Raw genomic sequence first — 15,650 nt, forward strand, 5'->3', positions numbered from 1 at the left:
CTGTAGTCATTGTGTTGTGTATGGCTCTGGTCTAGTCTAATAGGTCCTTGTCACTCAGCTATGAGAGAGGCTGAACGAAGAGAGAAACGAAAACAAGAAAGAAGGCAACACAAGAAAATGGCCTTCTCAAGAGGACACCCAGAAAATACTCATTTATTTCAGTGCCAGTTAAGTTGCAACATTGTAACACTAGAAATGCAATATTTTTACAATTGAAATATCCAAATATTTAATTATTTAATTTGAATTTGAATAATTATTTTAATTTGAATAAACACTGACACATGAAAGTTCTGAGGGTGCTCTGATGACCCACTAACAAAAAATAAAGCATAGGACAGTCATTTCATGACCTGTGTACTTTTTTCATATAATTTGAATACTAATATAATTGGGACATTTTTATTCACCATTTAATGTACTAACATTTACTATTAAGTACCCTTTTTACCAACACAGTACCAGCTGACAGTAGTTTTACTTTCATTTTCACTGGAGGTTTAGCTTTAACAGATTTGAAGCTTATAATACATTTGAAGGATATATTATTTCCTTTCAGCGCTGCAGTTTTACAGTTTTAGAATAACTGCTGCTACAGAGTTGCACCCTTTCATGAAGGCACATTAAGTACGCTCTCGTCGGCCGTCAGCTGTGTTCTTCGCAGTGTGTTTGAGCGCAAACATTCACAGGGGACAGAGAGCTGAGGGAAGGTGATCATCAGTCTGACAAAGTTGCTGCTAGTTCTTAAACAGCAGCTTGGGTGTGTCATGGACCTTAGACACAAATCCTCACTGCAGCACTTGCACACGTGCACAAAAGGATCAGTGTTGTTTGGAGCTGGTAATGTGTTGAGCTGTGAAGTACAAAAGCAGTCAGTACCACTTTTGAGATATAATCATGATTAATTGTTAATGTGAGTGAAGATGGTGTGCCTACAGGACCAGAGAAGAAAAAATATAGGAAAAGAAGTTCAAAGTTTGTAACTTGGGTTGAAAGAACAATGGCTTGGCACTACTAAGTGGGTTCAGAGCAGTTGTTGCTGAATAAGCTGTTAGTGCTATGTAGGCATTTTTATCCGAGAGCCTTTCGCCAGACGAGTGTAGGCTGTTCACACTCAGCGCTGTTGTTAGTTTTGTAATGACATGCATTGATGCATATCTATGAGCTAGTGAGAAACAGACTGCGACATGTTAGTCAGCTATGAACGCTGGTCCGTGTAGGAGGCCATTGATTTTTGCATTGTCTGATACCATTCCTGATTTGCTGAATGAATGAAGAGTTAATTCTGAATGAAGAGTTTTAGCTAGCTTGTAGTCAGTTCAGGGGATATGTTGGCAAGATTTTTGTGTATGAATTTGTTTTGCTTGATAACATTTTTTTTATGAAATTGCATTATTTTCCTCTGTATACTCTGATTTTTCAAATCAAGACCTCCTGGACTTCCTGTTTGAGACCCACAGCGATCTAAGGCTTTAGTGTTTGGCCAAAAGTCAAATTTGTACAGTTTACTCTTACCTAAAAGTAATCAATCAGTTAAGACATATTTAGTGAATAATGGCTTTACATGGCATGCCATGTTTAGATATTGGTGTGTGTGTGTGTGTGTGTGTGTGTGTGTGTGTGTGTGTGTGTGTGTGTGTGTGTGTGTGTGATGACAGGGGAGAAACAAGCTGCCACCCACGTGTGGCTGGATCAGGAGTTTGACCAGGAGCAGGCCCAGCTGTGGGCGGAGCTGGAAGAACAGGTGGTTGCCGTGGCTAATAGGGGGAGTGTGCACATCAGCTTCCAGCCCACGCAGTACTGCCTTAGCAGCCACACAGAAAACCTGCGTTACCCCTTTGCTGTAGTGGAAGGTAAGAGTGCTGCTCTCCTTTCATCCCTCCATCCCCCACTGAATCTGGAAGTTTTTTTTGTTTATTTGGTTGTTTTCTAATTGAAGCACTCATTTGCGTAATGTGGCTTTACAAATAAAATTGGTCAGTGCAGTTCAGCATCCATGTTTGAAGTAATACTAGCTTCAGTACCTTTTCAATTAACACTTTACCTTTTGAGTTGTGTGGCTGATTATTATTTTTGTCTTTCATCCAGCCTTCCCAGGTTTTCAAAACACAACGTTCATCAGCATTGGATTTGAAATCACAGAGGGTTGTGTTCTGTTGAATTTAAATTATTCATTTGTTTTTGTAGTTAGGTTTATTTACTCTGTATATTGCTGCTGATTTCTGAAAAGGTTTATGAAAAGAAGAAGATTGAGTTTTAACAAGGGATCGGTTATGACCTCACACCCTCTGCGAATTACTCGCACCATACTCATATGTTTCAGCTTTTCATTTTAGCATATAGAGACTTAAATGAAATGATGGCTGCTCTGATTTAATCATGAGAATGTTAATGTCAGATCTCAGCTCCATTCCCCAACTCTACTGCAGTGTATGTATGTGTGCGTTTTATTGTGTCTAACTTTAAGCCTGAGCCTGACCTTTCACTGCTAATGTTTGGGCTTTATTTAATTTAGTTCAAGTTCAAGTTCAAAGTGTTTATTGTCATATGTACAGAGGAAACAGGTTTCCTTATATACAATGAAAAGCTTTACACTTGCAGCATCCAGTATTTTTCAGGGATGCACTCATTCACATTTTCCATGAAAGTCTTGTTAAAAATTGGAGCCTTTTTTAACTGCATTTCTCAAGTGGTTTGCCACTAGAATTACAAACAATATAGCATATGGAATACTCATGTTAGTTGAGCTTTGTATAAACACAGCTTTCATTTTATTTAATCTGTGGTAAACAGTTAGCAAGACCATTATTTGGGCTTAGCTGTACACATAGGCCATGAAAGAGAGAGAGGGAAATCGAGAAAGCAAGCAGTAGAGAAATTGTGGGAGTGCATGGAAGTTTTACAGGCATGTTCCTTCAAATTAAGCAAATCTACTATATGAAACATATAGAGCAATAGTGCATACATTTACTGTGGAATCACACATTGACTTTTTCAAAGTAGCCAGTTTTTTTACCTCAGGAAGCTTGGGATGCTTTTTCAGCAATCTTGACGTTCCACAGATGCTTAGCAGTTTTCACCTACTGAAAACTACTTTTGGGAAGGATTTCAAAGCCATGTTTTTCAAAAACATTTTTTATTTGTACAGTGACCACTGTACTGTATATGTGCACCCTTTTCTTTTGAATTAAGCATTTCATCCTACAAGTGTCTGTGGTATAAAACGTTGCCAACATGCCTCCTTTTCCATTTATTGTGCTGCTTCAGAGCCTATGTTTGTGGAGGTGGTGTTTCGGAACCCTCTGAAGGTTCCACTGGTTCTGTCAGACCTGTCTCTGCTGTGGAAGTTCACGACAAAGGACTTTTCTAAACCTCAGGGAGGCACAACTGGAGAAACCATTACCAATGAAAAGGAGGCAGCTGCAGGCAAAGTAAGATCTGCATCTCCACAATCAGCTCATCTAGTCTGGGAGTGAAGAGTGCAGGTTTTCTCCATTTTAATTATCTGTGGTTAATTAAGCCTCCTTTTCGTGTCCCAGGCCACAGCTCTTAATGACATTATCAGCACTGAAGTCATTCCGGAGTTTACTGTTGGTCTAGAAGAAACAAAAGTGGTGAGAGCTGTTTCTCCTTGGAGTGCTCCTCTTCCTTTCTTCTTGCTTTTCTTGTTCTTGATTGCCAGTTCAACTTGTCACTTTTCCCTTATCTTGTTCTTTTCTGTCTTTCTGTTTGTTTGGAGAGTTTGTATGTCCCAAAATGATTTATTTTTCAATGTATCTGCTGTTTAATTTTATTTCATTCTCTAATTTCAGTGTCCTGTCTCTCTATCTTCTCCATCTCTGTCCTTCAGGCTCGACTGAAGTTGCTCCCTCATAAAACAGGAGAGCTACATGTGCTTGGTATTGTTTACAACCTGGGCACCAGAGAAGAGGACAACAGCGCTAGTGAAGGTATCACACAGAAGCTGGCACATTCTCTCATTTTTAACCCGGAAAGCGTTTAAACAGACATGCTTTCTAACTGGTGAAAATACTAGTTGAGGAATGCTGTGTAGTCAAGTTCAATTACTATACGTACGTCTCTGGACTTTATCTGCAATCATTATTTGTCGAAGTGTAGTAGACACTTGTGAATTATTTTCTCCGTTCCTTGTCTTACATTTATTGCCATTTTCAAAATGGCACACTATATACTGAAAAACAGACTTTACCAGCAATAAAACAGATTTCTCTCTGAAATTAGCTATTGCACTACTTTTTCATGTACAACAACCTAACCTAATTCACTGTGCCGTGTTAGAGTGGTGTCGAGAGTTGAGTCACTTAAGATGAACCTAGCAGTGTCAAATTTATCATTTATCTAAACTTTCCAAGTAGTGGAGGGAGGAATCAATCAAACATTTTATGGATATGTCAGATATTTCCTCTTTGTTTGCAGTCAGGTACCCAATTCTACTCTTACTGATTATCATGGGTGCCTTGTTGCTTTTTGTGCTTTGCAGCCAGTCAGTTAATGTTTGTGCGTGGGCGGCAGGACTTGGAGATCCAAGGACCGAGACTCAATGTGACCAAAGAGGAGAAGACCTCAGTTAGACATGGACCAGACCGCCGCCTAGACCCAATCATCACGCCTCCAATGCCCCTGCTGGAGGTGTGTGTGTGTGTGTGTGTGTGTGTGTGTGTGTGTGTGTGTGTGTGTGTGTGTGTGTGTGTGTGTGTGGCCTCCGTTATAAGAAGATATTAATCATAGAATATACTAGAAACATATTTTTTTCCAAACGAAGTAATGCATGCTTATCATCACGGTCCACAAAATAATGCATCTCCATTTTTATTTTTCTACATCATTTCAGCATACCAGCTGTCCTTTACATTGTGTGAAAATTTCTTGATGAATGGACCAATAAAAATGAAGTTATTAAAATTAAAATGAAGCCTGTTTTACATTAACTTGCATTGAAAGGTAACAATGTTTTTCAGAATTAAAATTCACACTTAGAAAATGCATGTGGTAATTATTAATACTAAATAAGATGGAAAAATATATTGTGACAAGATTCTTCATCATATTGCCCGGCTTGTGTGTTTAAGTGCATGTGTGCACATGCAATTTTAATAAGGCCTGGGTTCAGCACAGCAGCACTGAGTCTCTTTTTACAACAGTTAATAATGGTAACGTTGAAGCTGGAATCACCACTTTTCTTTCTCTTTCTCGGTCTCACTCTGCCTGTTGTAGGTGTTCTTCATAAACTTCCCTACGGGTTTGCTGTGTGGTGAGATCAGGAAAGCATGGGTGGAATTTGTCAACGTGAGCGCAGTTCCTCTTGCTGGCTTGCGAGTGGCGTCCACACACCCGGAGTTCTTCACCTTTGGCAGTGCCACCGCTGACCTCACCCCTGTTACCCCTACAGCTGCTGAGCATTGCTCTGCGTACAAGACTATGGTCACACCCCCGTCTGATGCTGCCGTAACGCTGGTGTCTCCGGCAGCATTTGGCATTACTGGGGACAACAGACCTACGGTGGTGGAAATACCTTTAACAGGTGGGGTGCTGGGACCAGGAGAGGCGCTACAGATCCCCTTGTGGCTCAGAGGACCTGACCGAGAGGGAGTGCATGAGATCAGTTTCCTGTTCTACTACGAGGGCCTGGAGAAAAATGCAAAGCTCGGGTAAATGCAGGAAGCGGCGTTGTTATTCCACTTTTCATAGAAAATGGGGTCCAACGGCAGTCATGTTTTACCCATTCTTAACAATGCCCAGTTCATCTCAAGATGTTTAATTGCAGAGTATGAGCCAACTTTTTACACACACACACACACACACACACACACACACACACACACACACACACACACACACATACATATATATATATATATATATATATATATATATATATATATATATATAAAATGTGTGTACAGTTTCAGTAGCATAAAATAAGTACGTCCATGTTTGTTCTGGATTGCATTGTGCACAAAAATTTGATTTCATATTTTTCTGCACATTAGTTTCTTTTATGTTTGATAACTTATTTCTGAAAAGCTGAGCTTGATATAAAATTTGCAGAGTGTTTGAAGGAGGGGGCTGGAAACTACTAATGTAGGCTTATCAAATGTATGTTTGTAAGATTGGTAAGTTTGTAAGTAATGTAATTGTTGTCCAGGAAGGTTTCTCCAATATGTTTTCTTGCTTCCTCCTTTAAAAAGAAGTCTTAAATGGTAAAGGAGGGCTTCACACTTCTGCTTGTGGGTGTTGAGTGCTTTATTTACAGTTCAGTGAGAGAGTTTTCATCTGGAAACGTGCTTTATGGCAGAGATAATTAATTTATCATTAGTAGTTGCAAAATGACTTAGAGTCCATAACCTTGAGAGTGTCTGTCTGTCTGTCTGTCTGTCTAAATCAGAAATTTCACTTGGCCTGTTTCTGTTCCTTTTCATGCTTTCACTTTCTTCTGTTCTCTCTCTCTCTCTCTCTCTCTCTCTCTCTCTCTCTCTCTCTCTCTCTCTCTCTCTCTCTCTCTCTCTCTCTCTCTCTCTCTCTCTCTCTCTGTCTGTCTGTCTGTCTGTCTGTCTGTCTGTCTGTCTGTCTCTCTCTGTCTCTCTCTGTCTGTCTCTCTCTGTCTCTCTCTGTCTCTCTCTGTCTGTCTCTCTCTCTGTCTCTCTCTCTGTCTCTCTCAGTCACAGAGTGCTGCGTCACAAAGCCGTTATCTGTGCAAGTCGTTCGCTGAGTGTGAGGGCGACAGCATGCCGCAGTAACACACTGCCAGGCAGAGGCAAGAGGGATGAGAGAGAGGAAGAGCGAAGCGGCAGCATGCTGGTGTTTGTGGATGTGGAGAACATCAACACTGTATGCTTATTCAAATAATCTTTGCGTTTCCTGCGCTCATTAAAGGGGAATTCTATTGATTTTTCAAGATTTCTGCATCGTTCAGTTGAGTTGTAAACAAACTCATTCAGAGATTTAGATTTCTTTACAGTGGTATTGATAAGAACCGAGGTGGCAATGTCTATACACATTATAGCTATTTTATTTATTGTCCAAAACAATCAGTGAGCCTGAACACATCTTCTGAGTTTTTGCATGTAATATAGATGATGGTAAAACTGGTAAATCTATAGAAAAGGGATTTTTTAGTGGTACTACTTTGCCCTACAACTCCATTCAGAATGACTTTAGTTTACCAAGTATCCTGCAGATACGTGGAATACTTACTTTTTTTAGTTTTCATCCACAAATGCACTCGTATCCCGTTCACTTTAGAATCCTCATCAAAGCGTCACTTTGCTAGGAAAACACACCTCTTCTTAAGTTGCAGTCACTATGGACATTTGCAGATGAATGCTTGTTACACAACGGGTGCCACCAAGGAGGAACAGGAAATTTGTCGACAAAAAAAAAAAAAAAAATCTTCTATTTTGGTCCATTTAGTGACTTAGCATTTCATGCATGCTAATGATATTGTGAGAAGAATGAGGGCTAAGATAATGACTTCTTCTCTTGTTTTGAATCTTCAATGGCACTTTCCAAAAGACTCCCCCTCATGAGTTCAGTGCATCCAAAGCAGTTGTGCTATTGGGCACTGATGTAGATTTGCATGTCAAAATTCACCAAAATTGTGTTCTTAAAGGAGAATGTCTCTGGATTTTTAAAGCGATTGATGTCTCTAAAAGTTACATTGCTGAAAGATATTGTATGAAGTGGTTATGAACATGTGTGCTGATGCCTGAGAGGTTTTTCTCTGTCTCTCAGAGTGAAGCAGGAGTACGTGAGTTCCACATAGTGCAGGTGTCCAGCAGCAGCAGACAGTGGAGGCTACACAAATGCATCAATCCTGCAGGAGACAAAGGTAAGAGCCATCCAGCTCTCTTTAATGTTCAAACTACTTTTTACTCCCATCTGTATGAGATCTGTGGTCTAAGCAGCCCCTTAGACCCCTAAACATCCAGTTTGATCTCGTCCTAAACTGAGTCCACAAGCTTTTGGGATGTCACAAGGTCTCTCGTTGTCTTTCTTTCTTTTGCTCACTCGCTCACTCTCTCTGTTACATCCTCAAGCAGTTATGTTTCTATAGAAACTGTAGTCATGACCAGGTACATTAGCCTCATCTCCCCAGTGATGACGCTGATAGTGTGCATAATGACTACATAAATGGACATACTCCAGCCTGTGCCAGTCTGGCTAACAGAGCAGCGCACCATGTCAGCAGTGAGTATGATGAAGGAAAGCTTGGCTCGAGCAGAAGCAGGAGTGTTCCTTTAGACACAGTCTCGCACAGTTTCACATACAGACACACAGAATGTAGTGGCACTAAGATAATAAAAAATAAATAAATAGGTCACATTGTGTTTGTGATGACTCATCAGGTCTAGTAAAAGTTGCTGACAGATGTAAATACACTTTAACCACTACCGCTTTACCAACAGAACACACTCACTTCAAGGTTACTAGTCACATGTGTGTCACACACACACACACACACACACACACACACACACAGTTGAAGGTGGTGACATTCCAGAGCAGCATTTCTGTGTAGGGAAGGATCCTGGGGGTCTTTGTAGTCTTGCTTAATCAGAATGATGGATTGTGCCTTACAGCTTCTGGTTAGTGCACACTTACTGTTGAACAATAGCTTTTTTATTTTATTCATTTTCATTTATTTAAATTCCAGGCAAATTGGCCTTTAAGAACAAGTTATTCATTGTCAGGAATCTCAACAATATCTCCTCAATAATACAATCCGCTTGCATAAGGAAGAGGAAAGTCAAGAAAAATGGGGAATCAAACAAGATTTTCCAAAACTAGTGTTCAAAACATTATTAATGGATATAGTAAAAATCTTGCTTAACATCAGCTAACATTGCTAGCAAACATGTCAATAGACATCCTAATCTCTTTCTCAAGTACATCCCTAAAGCTTCTCTTAAACTTTTATTAAGGTCACACAAACTTGTTTGTGTGGATTAGGACGTAATATTCAGATTTCTGCTAAAAAAGTGCTGGGTATCGCTGTCGCCTCACAGCGAGGAGGGCCTGGGTTCGATTCCCTGGTCGGGTGACCGGGGTCTCTCTGTGTGGAGTTTGCATGTTCTCCCCGTTTCTGCCCCGCGGGTTTCCTCTGGGTTCTCCGGGTTCCTCCCACAGTCCAAAGACATTTGGCCAGGCCAAAATTTTATATATATATATGTATATATGTGTGTGTGTGTGTGTGTGTGTGTATGTATGTATGTATGTATGTATGTATATATATATATATATATATATATATATATATATATATATATATATATATATATATATATATTACACACACACCACACAAGCTACAGCTGTTGCCAAATGCAGCACATCCTCGAGAGAAGTAAGAAGCGCTCATCTGTAAGGAATTGTCAATCTCTTACATCACGTTGTGTTCCTGAATGTTGTGGCCAGTGTGGAGCTTCTCCTTAAAAACTGGCCTAATGATTGTTCAAGATTTAGACCCATCTCTAAACTTCCCTTTTATTGCACAAATTTGGGAGAAATTGATTTCAGGTCAATTTTGAATGCACTGGAGGCAGCATTTTTGAAGTTTCAGTCTGAAATATGGTAAAAAAAGCAAAGTACAAAAACAGCTCTTGTGAGAATTTTAAATGATATTTTAATGCAGTCTGACTCCAGGGAGGTATCTCTTTTGGTGCTGCTTGATCTTAGCGTAGCCTTTGATACAAGGGGTCATGATATCTTGAAAACAAGCTTAGTGAATGGATTGGCATATCAGGGACTACCCTAGTTTGGTTTTCTCTTATTTATCTAATAGAACATTTTTAGTGCCTGTTGAAATTATGATGTCTTCTGTGGCTGATCTTACATGTGGAGTGCCCCAGGGTTCCATTCTTGACTGTATTTTATTTTCTTATTACATGCTTCCTCTTGGATTTTTAATCAGATGTTTGAGTATCTCTTTCTATTTTTATACTGATGATAATCAGCTGTATCTCTCTGTTAGTCGGTGACTGTTTTCAATGCATATTAAAGTTGTTCAGTCATGTTTTTTCCAACAAAAAAAAAATTGCAAAGATCAGATTATGTCTGTTCAGGTCTTAGACAGAATTATCAGTTGATGTTGATAATTATCACAATATCAGTCATTTATTTAAACAGATGTGGCACTGAGTGAAAGTTGAAGAAACCAGATGGTTAATTGTGGTTTTAAACTATTTTTTTTATGGTCAGAACAAGACAAACACTTCCCAAACAGTGGACCATTTCACAAATCTGTCATAGGAGAGTGAGAGAAAGTTTCCCAGGTTACCTGTTTTACCAGCTGGTTAAAGCACTACTCACATGCAACACATGACTGAGATTTTTGTAATATTCTTAATTTAAAAATGAAACTCTTATTTTCAGCTGTCGATTGACAGCATGCTATGCTGTTTTGTCATGTGCTAAATTGTTTGAAGTTTCTTAACTATGTCTCTCTCCACAAGATGGCACTGTTCTTTACTGGTGAGACCAGATCAGTAATTGAGTGGTCTGATGCTTAACACACCACAATATATCACAATAGACCGTATCACATTACACATCACACATCTTTAAACATCACGACAGCATTTTATTGTGGTAATATTGCGGGACCTAAAGTGATTCCCTCCTTTTTATTGCTTATTATCTCAGTTAGAAATGTAATCATCACAAGATCACTGAGACAGCATTTCATTTTCAAGATGACCTCGGATAATCTCAATATCCTCACATTTTAAATTTTGTATGTTCTTGAATGGCCTGTACCATGGAAAGCCCATTTTTCCTCCCTTTTGAATGACGGCCAATAAGAACAAAGGTTGTTTTACCAGATTTTGGAGCAAAAGAACACATAAATAGACATCAGAGAAAATAAAATGCAAAAAATACATGTAAGATGTGGACCCTTGCCAAGCTGGTGTTGGCCTATGGCTAGTAAAATGTGCACACCATTAACTTCATCCGACATTCTAGACAACATGAAAACGTGCTTTAATATGGAAAATCTCTGACCTTGAATGGAATAATTAATTCACTGAATTGCAAACTGTGCCAGAGCCTGAAGTGTAAGTGTGTGTGTGTGTGTGTGTGTGTGTGTGTGTGTGTGTGTGTGTGTGTGTGTGTGTGTGTGTGTGTGTGTGTGTGTGTGTGTGTTGCTGTCTGAAGGTTTTCTAAGAGAGCTTTCGTTCTCAGTAGGGAATCCAAACCTATGTCAGGGTTTTTCAGCCAGACAAATAAAGGAGAAAGAGTGTCTTGTTTGTGTATCTTATTTTTGTTTTTTTTTTTTATATTTATTTGTTCTTTGTATGCTATGATTTGCAGACTCCAAGCTGGCAAGCAGAGAGAGGGGGAAGCTGTGCTTCAGGGCAACTAGATGCAGAACACAGGAAGGTGAGACAGATTCATGCACAAAGTTCTGTCAATTAACAGTAATTACACTTCATCAAATTTAGCTGTCAGGTAATTATTGCTCATCATAGCTAGCACGTTAAAACATGGTCAACTTTTTGCTAGTCAGTGCACATCAGATTTCAACTATTCTCAATTACTTTTGTCAGCTTTCAGTTCTAAAAAGATTTATGCTCATCAATCACAGTCGTCTGTTAATCAGTGTCTGCTACCATTTAACTCTTTGTTGTGGCTTAACAAAACGTCATATTTTAGTTTTTTAAATGTAATTTGAATTTGAAAATGCCAGAAACCTTTTATATGATCAAATGACCAAGAGAAATTGCCCATGATGATTTGAAAAAGTAATACTTTGTAATGTTAATTTATGCTGAAATATGACCATTTAAGACAGTAAAAATTCTGTACATACTGCAGACACAGTTTTCCTACTGAGAGCAGGTAATGAAAGCAGGTACTTGAAAGAGTTGTCTTAGTAAGAAAGATTGTTCTTAGCTGTGCTCCAGTCTGAGGCTTTTTTTTTTGTTTTTTTTTGCTCATGCTTTCTCTGTTTTAATATTCCATTTTTGCAGCTACCTCAGACGCACTGGAGAAATACACATTTGCTGACCTAAACCTTGGAAACGAGCAGGTATACAGTGACACTGTTTGTGATTCTTTAGCCTTTACTGTCAAGCCCATTGTGTGTTCGTGTTTTTCACCCACACTTGACCTTTTCATGTTGAACTCTCTGACCACAGAGGCACGTAGACCTTCAGATACAGGTGCTGGTCATAAAATTAGAATATCATGAAAAAGTTGATTTTATTTCAGTAATTCTATTCAAAAAGTGAAACTTGTATATTATACTCATTCATTGCACACAGACTGATATATATCAAGTGTTTATTTCTTTTAATTTGATGATTATAACTGACAACTAATGAAAACCCCAAATTCAGTGTCTCAGAAAATTAGAATATTGTGAAAAGGTTCAATATTGAAGACACCTGGTGCCACACTCTAAGCAGCTAATTAATCCAAAAATCTGAGCCAAGCGCCATTCCATCCTGACTTTTACTTCGGAGCATGTTTCCGGTGTGTTCCAGTTCATTTCCTCCTGGTTCACACTGCAGGTAAAAGTGGCCCAAATCTGATTTATTGCTTCTTTGGTTGTTTACATTATCTTTTTAATCTCTTTATCTTTGTAAGACTTTTAACCTGGCATGTTCATCCAGAAATACACAGCAGTCCTTTTTTAATAGATTCCTTTCACAGGGCGTGTAAGTCAAATGGACAAACTACTACATCACACTTGGAGGACAAACAATAGACACTAAAACAGAGATGCTAAATAAAGTTTATAGAAAAGACTAAAAAAAAAAACTGGTTGATTTATTCTTGTTGTGCTTATGTTGCTTGTTGTAATTGTAGAAGTTGATCAAAAACAGTAAAATAAATTTTCCTTTCAATATATCCCTGAAGGAAACCTACTTTTGGAGAACTTTTTTGTCTATTACAATGTCATGTTGTCTCACCAGTCCTCCAGCATGAAAAATGCAGAGCATATCCATAGTGTCAGGCATTTTGTTCACATGGCTGTAAGAATCTATTCCTGACAGTGCAAAATTACAATGAGGCGTTGAGATGATGTAAAACTTGTATGAACTTTCATAGTGTTACACAAAAAAATGTTTTGTCCACTGTAGTGAGCTTAGCCTAAGTATGTTTATGCTCTAGACCCCTATCGCTCTTGTACCTTATATCATTAACAACTAATTATGCTCATGTAGTGTGTCTTTTTAGGTCTTTTATCATAAATCAGAAATTTCACTTGGCCTGTTTCTGTTCCTTTTCATGCTTTCACTTTCTTCTGTTCTCGCTCTCTCTCTCGCTCTCTCTCTCTCGCTCTCTCTCTCGCTCTCTCTCTCGCTCTCTCTCGCTCTCTCTCGCTCTCTCTCTCTCACTCTCTCTCTCTCGCTCTCTCTCGCTCTCTCTCGCTCTCTCTCGCTCTCTCTCGCTCTCTCTCGCTCTCTCTCGCTCTCTCTCGCTCTCTCTCGCTCTCTCGCTCTCTCTCTCGCTCTCTCGCTCTCTCTCGCTCTCTCTCGCTCTCTCTCGCTCTCTCTCGCTCTCTCTCGCTCTCTCTCTCGCTCTCTCGCTCGCTCTCTCGCTCGCTCTCTCGCTCGCTCTCTCGCTCGCTCTCTGTCTCTCTGTCTCTCTCTCTGTCTCTGTCTCTCTCTCTCTCTCTGTCTCTCTGTCTCTCTCGCTCTCTCTAGATTGTCAGTTCTACGACTCCTTGTGCCGACTTCTTTTTCCGGAGAGGTCCACCCTCTGAGCCCAGGAAAGGAGGTGTGATCACAGTAGGGGGTCTTTTGAGGAGGCAGAGCCTCACTCCAGCGAACAGCACTGATGACAGCATGACCAGTATTGTTCGGAAATGCAGTGAAGTGGAACTCGACATCATCGTGCTCTGGAAGGTGGTGCATTTCTATTATGGTGTTTTGCTTTGTTTCCACCCCAAATGTATTTGGCACATCTGGTATCATTTAGGATTCAATTTCCAAGTTGTTACACTCTTAAAAATAAGGGTGTCTCAAAGGGAGACGTACCGTAGAAACAACACTGTTTCATCGAAGTACTTTGTTTGAAAAAGACAGGTGTATCTACAGAACCTTTGAAAGGTTAAAATAAATAAATAAAACAATGTAAAGGTTCTATACTGAATTAAGAGTTCTTCAGAGAAACTTTACATTATGTGGTGGTTCTTTTAAACGAAAAAAAAACCAAAAGACTCATATCTATTTTACAATTAAAAAAAAAAAAAAAAAACCCCGTTCAATAAAAGGGTTTTGGAGAATCAAGAGTAGTGTTCTGTGGTTGTTCAAAGAACCCTTGTTAGCACCTTTGTATTTGAGTGTAGAACACTAAATATCTGCTTGTATCATAAATACAGTGAATAATAGAAAATTAAACAACCAGTGTATAATATCTTCAGAAATTGCAAAACAAGAAGTAGCTGTTTAGCTACCAGCTTAATGTCTTATTTTGTTTTTGCAACTTTCTTTTCTTCTTAGCTATATTATTTTTTCATATCCTTTTTCTCCATTCCAACTTGTTTGCAACTGTAATAAAGCAAAACATTGTGATGCTTTTCATCACTGAAACAAAACCTCTTTGCTGAAGAAGGATAAACTTGATCTTTCAGTTAATGTTAACGTAACAATTTTATAAGCGATTTCGGACTATTTTTATTGCTCCGTTCGTCTTGAAATTTTTTACACAGACGGCAGCTTGTTTTCATGTTTTGGAAAAAAAAATTCTAAATTGTTTATGCTCACCCCTCTTGTCCGATGTTCTGTGCAGGCATATGTGGTAGAGGACAACAAGCAGCTCATTTTAGAGGGGCAACTCCATGTGGCTCTGCAGACCATCGGCAAAGAGGCCTGCTCACTCTCACAGAAAGAGGTGTGTCTGCAAGACTTTCCCCAACATGTGCACGCACATATTCACACACAAACACTGTTGATTTATTTAAAGAGTTGTCTAATATTATGTTAGTGGCCAATACTGTTTGCACACTGAATGCAGTCGGAATAAACAACTCAAAAATGCTGAATATTCTTATGCACTATTTGCACACCAAAGCTATGCACACCACACACAATGTGTTTGGTTTTTTGAAATACAGAAAAAGAACAAACAGGCTAGATGTTTTCAGGCACAAGATAATATTTGCTCTTCACAAAATGGGCAGACTGTGCCATTCAATAATCTCCTCTCTGTTTTGGAAAAGTGAAAGGAGAACAAAGTATCAGTCAGGAGCTGAAAGTCATTTCACACACAGCTCCGATATCTGTAACTTCATTTGAGTTGCTTTTGAAGACGCAGCACCACAAATAAGAAAAAGACAAACCAGTCTTATTCATGTTTCTCAGTGCTTGGCCAGTCTGTCATCTTTGTCATCACCATGAGGCCACCTGTCATCTTGGTCACCACCATACAAACACCATAGATGGTAGTGATCAGTCAGCAAGATCTTGATGCCAGCAACTTCAAATAAACACGCAGTGGAAAAAACGCACATGAATTCTGATCTGAGCGTCACATGAAGGTCACATGGCCAGGAATCAGATACATACAGTGGGGGGAAAAAAGTATTTAGTCAGTCACCAATTGTGCAAGTTCTCCCACTTAAAAAGATGAGAGAGGCCTGTAATTGACACCATAGGTAGACCTCAACTATGAGAGGCAAA

At 39.2% G+C, this 15,650-nt stretch overlaps 1 protein-coding gene across 4 annotated transcripts in view; it reads left to right on the forward strand.

The window, feature by feature from the left end:
* Window positions 1-15,650, forward strand: part of trappc8 (trafficking protein particle complex 8) — a 57,931-nt gene that overhangs the window by 29,987 nt on the left and 12,294 nt on the right. For all 4 annotated transcript variants that reach the window (XM_017689197.2, XM_017689204.2, XM_017689190.2 and 1 more), the window contains 12 exons: window positions 1,659-1,853; window positions 3,268-3,431; window positions 3,540-3,614; window positions 3,851-3,950; window positions 4,502-4,650; window positions 5,236-5,669; window positions 6,681-6,849; window positions 7,753-7,849; window positions 11,332-11,400; window positions 11,991-12,049; window positions 13,674-13,874; window positions 14,761-14,862. In XM_017689197.2, the coding sequence (XP_017544686.1) occupies window positions 1,659-1,853; window positions 3,268-3,431; window positions 3,540-3,614; window positions 3,851-3,950; window positions 4,502-4,650; window positions 5,236-5,669; window positions 6,681-6,849; window positions 7,753-7,849; window positions 11,332-11,400; window positions 11,991-12,049; window positions 13,674-13,874; window positions 14,761-14,862 (1,814 nt within the window). The remainder of the gene's footprint in view (window positions 1-1,658; window positions 1,854-3,267; window positions 3,432-3,539; window positions 3,615-3,850; window positions 3,951-4,501; window positions 4,651-5,235; window positions 5,670-6,680; window positions 6,850-7,752; window positions 7,850-11,331; window positions 11,401-11,990; window positions 12,050-13,673; window positions 13,875-14,760; window positions 14,863-15,650) is intronic.

The sequence above is a fragment of the Pygocentrus nattereri genome, chromosome 4 (genome assembly GCF_015220715.1).
Source record: "Pygocentrus nattereri isolate fPygNat1 chromosome 4, fPygNat1.pri, whole genome shotgun sequence".
Classification (NCBI taxonomy): domain Eukaryota; kingdom Metazoa; phylum Chordata; class Actinopteri; order Characiformes; family Serrasalmidae; genus Pygocentrus; species Pygocentrus nattereri.